General features: G+C 45.4%; 1 protein-coding gene across 1 annotated transcript in view; it reads left to right on the top strand.

Annotated features, from left to right (window-relative positions):
• The window catches only part of GBF1 (golgi brefeldin A resistant guanine nucleotide exchange factor 1), a 191,172-nt gene that overhangs the window by 152,852 nt on the left and 25,910 nt on the right, over positions 1–12,410 (top strand). Inside the window, exons 11-19 of the mRNA XM_029912871.1 lie at positions 361–529; positions 728–939; positions 1,872–1,970; positions 2,491–2,685; positions 3,116–3,302; positions 7,446–7,586; positions 7,911–7,999; positions 11,594–11,796; positions 12,141–12,264. Coding sequence (XP_029768731.1) covers positions 361–529; positions 728–939; positions 1,872–1,970; positions 2,491–2,685; positions 3,116–3,302; positions 7,446–7,586; positions 7,911–7,999; positions 11,594–11,796; positions 12,141–12,264 — 1,419 coding nt within the window. The remainder of the gene's footprint in view (positions 1–360; positions 530–727; positions 940–1,871; positions 1,971–2,490; positions 2,686–3,115; positions 3,303–7,445; positions 7,587–7,910; positions 8,000–11,593; positions 11,797–12,140; positions 12,265–12,410) is intronic.

Genomic DNA, 12,410 nt, shown 5'->3' with positions numbered 1-12,410 from the left:
TAAAAATACAGTTTTTACTTTTTTTAATCAGTTTTTATCTGCCCTGCTAGCAGTAAGATCGATTGGGCTGTGGCAGCATCTTCCAAGTGAAGCTGCTGAAGCACTATCATTGTGGACATTTCTAAGGCAGACTGAGAGACACATTAGAGGGTGTTCCCACATTGGTTGTGGGGGATGGACTATAAGTGATGTACAAGGTTTCTTCTGTCCGAATTTTGAGTTCTACTTTGCTCCCTCATGAGTGCCCAGTGCTACTTTGGCCACTCTAAAGAGAATGAGCCTCACCTGCAGCTGGTGCAGTATTAGTTTATACTTGCTCTGTTTTTTTCCTTCCTTCCTAAATGACTGGTATGAATGAAGAATGAAGGTCTCAGGGTGGAGAAGACCCAGTCAGCCTCAGTAGAGTCTATCCCAGAGGTGCTAGAAGAGTGCACATCTGTGACAGAACATTCTGACTCTGCCTCTGTTCATGACATGGACTATGTCAATCCCCGAGGAGTACGTTTTACACAGTCCTCCCAAAAAGAAGGTGAGAGCTTTGGAATACTGTCAGTGTCCTTTCTGCCTCTGTCTGTGCTACTTCACGGCTTGAGAGCAGGGAGATGAGTTCCTGTTCCTGAACTATTTTCTGTAACAAATTGTTCCATACTTCTTGATGGGCATCGGTAAGAGATGGGAGCAAACTTGTAGAGGGTCTACATTTTCTTACCAGCTCTTATTTCCTCAGGAATAGCGCTGGTCCCCTACGGCCTGCCTTGTATCCGAGAGCTGTTCCGCTTCCTCATCTCCCTCACTAATCCACATGACCGCCACAACTCGGAGGTGATGATCCACATGGGGCTGCAGCTGCTCACTGTTGCTCTGGAGTCTGCCCCTGTTGCAAACTGCCAGTCTCTGCTGGGGCTTTTGAAAGATGAGTTGTGCCGGCACCTTTTTCAAGTGAGTTTGGGCTTCGCCACTGGGTATGCTGTGCTAGTGAGTTTCCCTGTGTACCAGGTATGAATTATGGCAACCCAACACACCTCCCCCGCAGCTCACTTTGGCTAGAACTTTTATTTTGGAAACTGAGGTGAGGTTAGCTGTAATGTAGGATCACAAATCTGGTTGCTCTCCCGGTGAGAGAGTGTCTCTGATAGAAAGAGGTCTTCATAAGAATTTATGCAAGAGTCTATTAGTTTACTGTTGTTGTATGTAGGAGAAGATGACACATGGGCACTTTTCCTCCCCCAGCTTTCCTGAATCCTTTTCCTCTCATGCAGCAGATACCACTGTTGGATCACCCCTAAGCCCCAAACTGGTACCAGATAATTTCCCCTCACCATTTCTCCATCAAATTCTCAAATGGTTCTGAAGGGCAGAAACGTCTCCTCTTGATCCCTGCCTTTCTTACCTCAAGGTAGAGGGCGAGGAAGCTGATTTTAATGAGCTGTTGTGACTGGCTTGGTTCCATTGTCTCAGTAGCTTTGTGACAACACTCTGTGGCTTGGCCTGGGAAAATGGGGTTTTGAGCTGCATCCCCAAATGGTAAGTGACCAGTCTGGCAGCAGGTGGAGACTTGGAAATAAGTACTTAATCATTCTTTAGAGTGACATCCTTGGAGGTAGCTAGTCACCTAGCTTTCTGCTTAGAGGAGATATGCATGCTCTACAAAAGAGCAAGTGTAGCAGTTGAAGGAGAAATTAGAGTTCCCTGAAAGCAGGGGAGGAGTGTTTGAAGCATGGCCACTGCCATTCACAGCAGGAGAGCCCTTGAGACGGGGAGGGGATTGCTTCCAGAAATAGATCTGTTATGTGATACAACAGTAGCACTACTCACCTGGGCAGATAGTGTGGCTTGACCTCTCACTCCTTATGTTTCTGTTCCTTGCTCAGCTGCTGAGTGTGGAGCGGCTCAATCTGTATGCAGCCTCCCTCAGGGTATGCTTCCTTCTCTTCGAGAGCATGAGAGAGCACCTGAAGTTCCAACTGGAGGTGAGTTTTTGAAATACAACCACATGGTCCCCATGGGATAGGTCAGTAATAACTGCTTGACATGTAGGGGTATACAGAATGGGGTGGCAACATACACTGATTCAATAGGGTACAGTCCAAGTACCAATTAATTAGGTGTTAGTAGCTGTATGGGAGGGGTTCTGAGGGCTTTTCTGGGTCCCTTCCTATTAAAACAGTAAAGTGCTTTTGAAACTTACACATTGCCTTGCCTTCCCTCTAGCTTTTTGGAATAGTGAATCTTAGTCCGCTGAATGGTAAAATAATTCAGTGACACCCTTAAGAGTTTGCTGTTGAAATGTGTATGAAGTTACTAAATGTACAGGAACCTGAAGAGGTTCTTCCACTGGAGTGAGCATTCACTAAATGTGGAGGATTTCACACTGTGAATCACATGTGAAAGGGGAACTCGTAAATCTCCATTTAAATAGCCCTGAAAGCTCAGTATTGTCCTGCTTTCCTTTCTCTTCCCCTAACCTGAGCTGTCCTGTGTTTCTGCCAGATGTACATAAAGAAGCTGATGGAGATCATCACTGTGGAGAACCCCAAGATGCCCTATGAGATGAAGGAGATGGCCCTGGAGGCCATTGTTCAGCTGTGGAGAATCCCCAGCTTTGTCACTGAGCTTTATATAAACTATGACTGTGACTACTACTGCTCTAACCTCTTTGAGGACCTCACCAAACTGCTCTCCAAGGTCCTGAAAAGGCTCTGCTTTGCCCTTCCCTTCAGCTAGTGCTGCAGACTTCAGAACATGAGCTAGAACAGGGCTGGGAGGGAGGTGTAGGTGGGGATGTGGAGAGGAAAGTCCCTCTAGAGGAGGGATGGCAGAGAGTCTGAGAGGTGGGGAGAGGAGCAGATGGTGGTGGATGAAAGGTTCTGCTTGAACAGCTTTGTATGGATTAGAAAGACCACTTAGGTTCTGGAAGATCAGAGAAGTGGAAGGAGTACAGTAAGGTTAAGTGGGGGAAAATGAGTGGGAGTTCTCAAGTTATATGTTTCAGAGTTATATGGAAAGTTTTGGGGGTTTTGTATTGTACATTTACTTTTTCAGAGCACTGGGACAAACTCGCCTTGAAAGGTGTTAAATCTGAGACCATCTGACATTCAACTGTTTGATTTCCCAGAATGCCTTTCCAGTTTCTGGACAACTTTACACTACTCACCTGCTGTCTCTTGAAGCATTGCTGACAGTGATTGATAGCACTGAAGCACACTGCCAAGCCAAAGTGCTGAGCAACATCCACCAACAGGAGAAGGAAGTGGTCAAACCCAGCACAGAAACTGCCAGTAGCACCAAAGAACCAAGCAACAGTGAGACCTTTCTTTTTAACATCTCCATGTTCAGCCCTAGATTTATTCTAAACCCACTTGTATACCTCCTTTTGGTCACTCAGCTAGTGAACTCCAAAATAATGTATTTCCATTCTTCCAGTTTCATGCTTTCCAATACTCTTTAGCATTTAAAACCTTGATGTCAGACCACTCCACTTCAGGGACTTAGTCACTGGCAACTGAGATCAAGGAGATCGAGCTCACTGTCTGTCCCAAGATACAGCCTGGAGAGGGCAGGAGGCATGGCCTTATCTGTTAATGGTTCTAGAGACATCTCTGGAATGCTCTTCTGTTCCATGAACACTACAGTCCATCTGTGGCATCCTTTAGGACAAAATGTTTAATGTTGTGTATATGCGCATGTGCGCTAACCTTGCTGCTGCTGTTGCCCCATTTAGAGCATGTTGCCCTTTCTTTGAAAACATACTGTTCTTTGAGAGATTGTCCACATGGATTCCACTCCTCCTGCCCCTCATGTGAAGAATCAGTGCCATTTACTGACTCTGGCAAAAGTCCACTCCAAGTGCCTTTTTTTGCCTAGGAGAAGGACACATCCCTGAGTGATGTTCCATACATCATTCCTTCTCTAAGTAGCCTCAGAAAGCTAGACCATCTATGCAATCCTCTGGATGCCAAAAGGAAGGACGCAGCTGGACTTCGCTTCTCTGGTCAGTCCCACTCCATGAGCACCCTAGTCAGCTAAGATTCCATCCTGAACTCCTGTGCTATGTCAACCAAGAGGCCCCAGTTGTCTTCCTCATTCCAGTGTCACTCTGAGATGGAAGTAGGCAGGAGCACCACTCCAGAGATCAGTCGAGGCATAGGTCACCCTCTTTGCTGCCTACCAAGTCAAGACACAAGAGTCTGCAGGCATCCGACGTGTCTTGGGTTCAACAGAAGGGTAACTAATGACCTGACATAGCTCTCTTTGGTTCCTGTGGCACCTACTAAACCCATGGCCCATGCTTTGTAAAGTACCCAGCACCTCAGTACTGCCCAGGTCTGTACCTAGAGCATATTCAGTCTTGAATGATCCATTTGTACAACTGGTACGCGAGTCACTTCTTCTCGAGAGGTTGAAGATGTTGATAATGTAGCCAATGGTTACTGAATCATCTGTATAGCAGATGAAGGAGATATCTCTGGTACCAACATCAGCCCCTACCCAATTAGGGAGGATACAGCAGAACCACAGCACACGGACAGGCCTATCTTTAGAGGAGGTATACTCCTCTTAATCCCCATCATGACACAGTAGGGAGTCATTTCCTAAGTACCCTCTCTCACCCCTTGTGTAGCATAATTGTAGTCAAGAAAGGACTCTACAGAGGGCTCTGTCAGGCTTTCATTCAAACCAATCTGTAATGTATCTGTTTATTTTCTAAAACCTCATTTCTCTCTGGGAGAGACTGAACTTCATATCTTGGCCATTTCAAGGGACTTGCTATACTATCTTCAGAGGGCAAAGTCTTTCAGACTATCTCCCTGTACTTTTATTGCCATCTCTGGTGCTTCAAAGGTCAAGCCATTTCTTCCCAGAGAACGTAAAAACGGATCACATAGTGTATATCAATGTATCACATGGTATTCTATGATATTCCTCTCCCTTCAAATATTAAAAGTTCATTCCACAAGAGCAAAAACTGCAACCTATGCATTCCGTATCCAAAATTTGCAAGGCAGTATGTGGAGTAATCCCCTTTCTTTGATTTAAACACTAAGCCATTGATCTGGCTGCAAGATCAGATGCAAAAATTTGGCAGAGCAGTGTTTCCATCACTATTCAGTTAGTGACAATGAAGGCTCCTCAGTCACACTTTCCAGATAGGGCACTGCTGAGCAGTCACCTACAGTGGGATCTACCCTGTCAAATTTTCTAAGAAAAGGAGGGGTTACTTCCCTAATAGTGATTGTGGTTCTTTGAGGTGGTGTCATCTGTGTGGACCCTCTTTATTTGGGACTCTGAATTAGTAAAGGAAGTGAGGGATGGTTGTGGTTGCTCTGTCCTTAATGCCCTCAAGTGGGAGGGTATGCACGGTGCGGGCGCAGCCCAACAGATACTGCTATTCAAAAGATTTCAGTGTCGCATGCATGTGCACCTACAGTGGGATCTCCACAGATGACAACTTCTCGAAGTACCACAATTACTATAAGGCAAATAACCATTTGTTACACAGAATCTTTTGCAAGTGGTATACCTATTAATAGACTTGTTTGCCACAGTTCAGAACAAGAATGGACAGATCTGCTTTAGAGTGGTCTCCAGTCTAGGCTCCCTGTCACTTGCCTTTCTCATCCTTTGAATACCAGAACCAATGTGATTTCCCCCTCCCAATCCTCATGATACTGAGGAAATGAGGCAAGTTGCTGCATCAGTGATCATGATAGCCCTGGCATGGGCAAGGCAGTTCTGGTATTCAGATCCAGTGAACCTCTCATCGCAGCCCCCAGTCACTTTGCCCACTGTGCCTGACGTAGTCTTGCACAACAATGGTCACATCCTACAGCTTGACCCAGCATCATTATGTCAGACAGCCTGTATGCTGGCTGGCTGATATCTGTCCAAAGAAGCTGTTCAGCTGTAGCTCAGAATGTTCTCTAAAGCAGGAGAGCCTCAACTAGACTGAGTTACAAAGCTAAGTGGAAGGGGTGTTCTATATAGGCATCTTACCACAAGCTGTCTCCCTTGACAACACTCATTTAAACAATATTGGATTATTTTATCCCTGAAACAGTTGGGACTTCTATTCATTCCAGAAGGATACAACTAGCAGCAATATTTGCACATCCCCCCCATCTTTGGCCACACTGTATTTTCTCATCCTACAGTGGCTAGATTCCTTAAGAGCCTAACTCGTGTTTTCCCCCCAGTTTGGGAGACCTCACCCTCTTGGGATCTCACTATAGTATTAATGTGTTGATGTCTCTCCTTTGAGCCCTTAGTAACGTGTTCCCTTTACCACCTACAATGAAGAGTTCCTTTTTAGTAGCCATTACATCAGCTCAGGTAGGGGAGAGTCACACCTGCCTGTTGGGTCCCCCTTATAATAGTGTTTGATAAGAACAGGGTCACTCTTAGGCTTCATCCCAAGTTCTTGCCCAAAGTTGTTTCAGGGTTCCATACGAACCAATTTATTCATCCTCCAAGCCTCGTTCAACCCCCTGGAAGCTAAATTTCACATGCATGATGTAGTAAGGGCATTGTCATACTACCTTACCAAGACAAAATCATTCAGGAACTCACCTGGACTGACTGTGATCTTTGCAGAGGGTGTTAAGGTTCATGTAGAATTCTCCAATTGTATAAGGACATATTATAAATTAGCCAGGTTAGATCTACCTACTCCCATTAGAGCTCATTTCACGGGACCTAATGCAGCCTCTGCTGCCAGTTTGAAGAATGTCCCTATTTTTGAAATTTCTGGGACAGCTATAAAGAGCTTGGTTCAGACATTTAAAAAACACTATACTTTGGTAGAGGCCTCCACATCAGATGCCTATTTTGTCTTGCAGTTATTGTTTTAAGCAAGGCTCCTAGCACGCATCTCCAACCAAACTGATAATTGCTTGTTACTCACCAAGAGGGGGATCTGTGTGGAAAACCACTTGAAAAAATGGTGACCTATCTTACAGGTTCTTTGAGATGTGTTGTCAACCCGGATTCCTCAACCTGCCCTTCTTCCCTGCTACCACAAAGTCCTGCTCCTCTAGGATTCTGTATTGGAAAAGGAACTGAGGAGCAGTTAGACCCATTCTGCTCTTAATACCCGTGGATGCATCAGTTCCTTCACCAATACAGAATCTTAGAGAAGGAACTGACTCACCCAAGAATATAAAGGGCAGAGTGGATCCAGCTGCCCCTCAGTTCCTTTGTCAATACAGCATCCCAGAGGAGCAGGACTCTGCAGAGCAGGGAAGGAGTTGGATCACAAAATCAATGAGGGCAACACATCTCAAAGTCTCTCAGTTCCTATAAGGTCAGTAACTGGTCTTTTCTTTTGGTAAGACATGCAAAGGCCTTCAAGTGGTGAACAGCAATTAAAGTAAAAGGCATTATGATTATTCAGAAGCCCTTGTCCATCTTCTATTGCTGATTTCTCTTGCCTTCTCTTTTGCCCACAGACAATGAGAGAGTGCTGAGTGAAGGGAAACCTCCCAGTGTGGTCACGGAGCTGTCCGGGGCATGCCCGCCCACCAGTGGGTGTCTTATGGCTGACCAGATGAAGCAGGGCTGCCAGGATTTGGAGGGAGGAAGTGATGCAGGTAATAGTCCCCACAGGACCTTGACTCTGACTGAACATCTGCATGCAGGGAATGGTTCAGACCTATGTTCTTTGGTATTAATACTTTATAGTGGACTGTGCTATACGTGTTAACGGAACCTGCTCAGAGCCAGAAACACATGTGCATGGGATGCTCAAGTTACTTTAGATGTGGTGTATTTGGCAGAGCCTGGCTACTGTCGATGTTTGTATGTGTGGAGAGGGTTGGAACTGGTGGGTCCCCTTTGCTTGTAGCAAAAACAGATAGTCACGGTTAGCACAGCACTCTCTAAGACAGAATCATCACTTTCACTTTCCTTCCTAGCTGAGAAGAACATCCCCAGGAAGCCTACTCGGTTTTCCTGCCTCCTGCCCAGAACTCAGGAACTGATGGAAATTAAGAGCAAAAAGAAGGTGCGGTCTGTTAACTGTAAATTGGTTCTCCGGACATCGTCCTGTTTCTTCCTCCATAAAGTATTTACATTTTGGCTTGCTGTGATTAATCAAACCTTTAGAATGTTCATTTGAGACCTTTGTGTGTATAATAAATTCAGTAGTCACACACTGAGGACCAAACTGCATCAAAGGAGGCAGGACAGTGTCTTAAGGGAATAGATATTACTTTGTGTCTACTTGAGTTTCACTCTGGTAGTGCTCTGGAGTGTTGGGGAAATTTCATGCCTGAACTTGTACTCTGGATCCATGGTGCTCCAGGCTGTTGGAGGCCATTGGGGAAACTGCTGGGCCTAATGTTAATGGAAATGGTCATCATCTTCTTCAAGAAGGGTAGATTGCTTGCTACTCTTACCGAAGCATTGGTACAGCCTGGTCTCAAGAAGCCACCATTTGAAAATGGCATTCTGGCCAATTGTGGGTACCCTTTATGGGTAAGATAATTGACAGATTGTGACAAGACAACTCTTCCCATATCTAGATGCCTCAATTTCTTTGACCCTTGTTAATCTAGGGTCCAATCTGAGGATGGCATAGAGACTGCACTTGCTTAGTAGTTGGTCTCCTCCTCAAGTTGGATGAAGGTCAGGTATCCATGCAGGTGGTGTTAGATCTATCAGCTGTCTTTGATATCAAAAGCAAGATGGTGTTGACATGCCTGCTGACCCCAGGGTAGGAGGGGGTGGATGAGACTGCTCAGAGAGATCCCAGAGGATAGCATTGGGTAATTGCTCTTCTTTCAGTGGTGCGCTCATATGGAGTTCTGCTGGGTTCCGTCTTGTTTTCCCTCTCTCTCAGGCTTTTCCCTCTACTCCTAAGTTAGATCAACCTAGCTACCTTGCTCAGGGCTGTGAAAAATATCATGCAACGTAGTTAGGTTGACCTAACCCCCACTATAGACCCAGCTAGGTCGACAGAAGACCTAGATACCACCTCTTGGAGGGGTAGATTAATCATATCAGTGGAAGAACTCCTTCCATTAATGTAGGAAGCATCTACATTATGGCACTACAGTGGCACAGCTGCACCGCTGTAGCTGAGCTGTTGTACTGCATACATACTTTCAGCGTATATATGAGTCTGTTAGGAGGCCTAGAGAGGAAGCCAGGGTTATGATTTCATTGACAGAGGCCCAGTCTAGATGAATTAGGGTGGTGTTGGTAGGCTGGGGCAAGCAATCAAAAGATACGGTGATTTTAACTATCCCTTTATGGGTGGTTGCAACTTGGGTTGAATGGGTTGGCTTTCAGCAGTGGCCAGGATGGCTTTTTACACATGCATCAGGCTAGAAGGCTGCAACCTTTTCTCTCCAATGCAGATTTCACTACTGTGATTCATGCCTTTGTCACCTCAACTAGATAATAATGTGCTTTCTTGGGGCTATCTTACATCTATTCAGAAACAAATTGTCACAAAATGTATATGTGCAGGGTATTTCACCGTGAGCACATTATATCTGTGCCTTATGATCCGCTTTGGCTGCCTGTGGTTTGAGTGGAGTTTAAGGCATTGGTTCTGATTTAGACAGCTCTGAACTGTGTGGGACTGTCTTGCAGTACCTCAGATCCCCCTTCCTTCCCCGTAACTAATGTAAGAGCTGTAGTTCGAGCTCTCTGCTATAAGGGAGGGAATTGTTGGCAGGATATTCTCTATAATGGCCTTTCCACTTTGGAATTTGCTCTCCTCCCTTGGTCTAAAAAGGACCAAATTTGTTGACTTTCACATCCCACTCTAAGGCTGCTTTTTAAGGCTGTTGGGGAGAGGAGGTTGTTTGAGGATCATTGTTTAAGAAAGGTGGATCACATCTTTTGCTCAGAGGTTTAATTAGCCATATATCATACAGGTGATTAATTATTTTTTTTTGATAGATAACTGTCAAAGGTGCCTACAGTCTGGAATAGGCACCTTTTTTTGTCCTGCAGCTCCAAATATATAGTAATGGTTTTCCATATCAAGATAACCCCTCAGGCTATGTAGGCTAGGTAGGTACTTGGGCTTCATCATGGCAGCATCTATGCACTTCACAATCATTAACAGATGTTATCCTGACTGCATTCCAGTGTTCTCTACACTACAGGAGCTGTGTACTTCATTGTACTTTGAGAAAGTTCACACAGGCATACATGGGGGGATAGAGAGGAGTGGGGGATGGGCTCTGAGGTACTGAGAGCCCAGGGGAGTTAGAATTGGGATGGTCGTGAATTTAGTTCACTAGGTCATTGCTAGCGGTTTCATGGTGATGGGAACTAACAGGGAACTGACATTTATTCTGGGGCTTTAGTAAAGTTCATGTAGCTGTTTGTGCATTTGGTTTTCTTAACACGACAAAACCTTCAGTTAACCCTTACTTAACCAGGTGCTCTATTGCACTGTAGACATTTTGTTATAGAATCCTGGTCCTGAAGTATAAACAGAATTGAGTTGTCTTTTAAAAATAAATAAATAATCCATTTATGTTGTATTGTCCCAGACTCTCAGTTGGTTTTGGTTGTCCTGATGGAGCTCCAGATGTTCCTGTCTCACCTGCTGAACTCTTTATAGTTCTTACTTCTCTAACACCTGGTCTACACTAGGAATTTACACTGGCCTAGCTGTGTGTCTCAGGTGTGTGAAAAATCCACATGTACCAATGTAACCCCTGGTATAGACAGTGCTAAGTTGATGGAAGAATTTTTCCATGGACCTAGCTACCACCTCTCAGTGAAGGTGGATTACCTACACTGTCGGGAGAACACCTCCCATTGGCATAAATAGTGTCTACACTGAAGTGCCCATCGATCTAAGTTACACAACTTCAGCTACGTGAATACTTAGATCTACTCACCGCAGTGAATTGACTGCTGCCACTCCCCCGTCAACTCCGTCTGCGCCTCTTGCACCAGTGAAGTACAGGAGTCGATGGGAGAGCGCTCGGGGCTCGATTTATTGCGTCTAGACTAGATGCGATAAATCAACCCCCGCTGGATTGATCGCTGCCCGCCGATCCGGCGGGTAGTATAGACGTACCCTCAGTGTCTCTTGCTTCTGCGTGCCACATAGGTGCATAGGACTCTTGCTACCTGCACTCCTGTAAGTGGCTTAGAATGAGATTCCAGTAGTCCAAAAAAACTGGATAAAAGTAGCTACTGTTGTAGAGGAGTAGCCCTGATCTCCTGCTATTTGTTCAGAGTTCATCTTGCTACTTCCTCTGCTCTAGTTGAATAACAGTGTTGGGGAGGGCTGGATAACCTTGTAGTATCAGAATTAGTCACTGGCTGAGACTTGAAGCTTTTTGTGGTTTGTGCTGGTCACTGTTGTTTTGTTGTGTCTCTGAGGAGGGAGGTCTGCAGATCTGGCTTTGGGTGATCCCTCTTGCAAGATCACACAAGTATAACAATGTATTCAGTCCTGAAGTCACTCATATTTTTCACAGTGCCTTTGAAGTAATTTTGTTTTGTGGCTTTTGACCCCCAAGAGCACCTGTAGGTAAAAAGTGGAAGTGAATCTCCATAGAGAGGTTCTCCGCTTTGTAGGGCTCTTCAGCCAAACTGGTAACTGTTAGCTTGTCTCCTGCAGCTCCTGATAACTGGCACAGAGCAGTTCAACCAGAAGCCAAGGAAAGGGATACAGTTTCTGCAGGAGAAGAACCTTCTGGCCATCCCCATGGACAACAATGAGGTGGCCCAGTGGCTGCGAGAAAATCCTCGGCTAGACAAGAAGATGATTGGGGAGTTTGTGAGTGACCGTAAGAACATAGACTTGCTGGAGAGCTTTGTGGGGTGAGTATTTTTCCATAGTTGGTATCTGTTTCTTGTATTTGGTCACAAAGGGGAACTGATTCAGGAGCTAAACAGATCACCAGCTACTATGACCGCTGTTCCTCCTTCCTTGCTCCTATCCACTGGCTGTTATTGGTGACCTTTCCTTCCGCTTTCTTCCACCTACCACTCTTGCCCATCTCCCTCCACTCCCTGCCCACCAGTCGGTATGGCTCATTCCTGTATGTTGATTCTCAGTGTTTTCTAGTCAGTAAATCTCTGAGTGCACAAATGCCTTGTTTTGTCTGCCCTGCCTTCTTCTCCTGTCTGTTTCAGTCTCTCATAGCATTTCGCTCTTATTGCAGGACTTTCAATTTCCAAGGCTTAAGACTGGATGAAGCATTACGGCTTTACCTAGAAGCATTTCGCTTACCAGGAGAGGCGCCGGTGATTCATAGGCTATTGGAAGCCTTCACAGAACATTGGCGGGTGCGTACTGGGTGGGAAGAAATTATGCTCCCTTCACCCCTTTTGTATGTTTGCCATCCTTGACATGTCATATCACAGTGTGAATTTGACCTCTTTTGAGCTCCCGGTGTTCTATAACATTACTGTGTAGGTGGGGGATGCCACAG

The sequence above is a fragment of the Terrapene carolina genome, unplaced genomic scaffold, assembly GCF_002925995.2.
Source record: "Terrapene carolina triunguis isolate 2854851 unplaced genomic scaffold, T_m_triunguis-2.0 Scaffold310, whole genome shotgun sequence".
Classification (NCBI taxonomy): Eukaryota; Metazoa; Chordata; order Testudines; family Emydidae; genus Terrapene; species Terrapene triunguis.
Note: the sequence above shows the minus strand (reverse complement) of the source record. Positions and strands in the feature narration are given on the sequence as shown.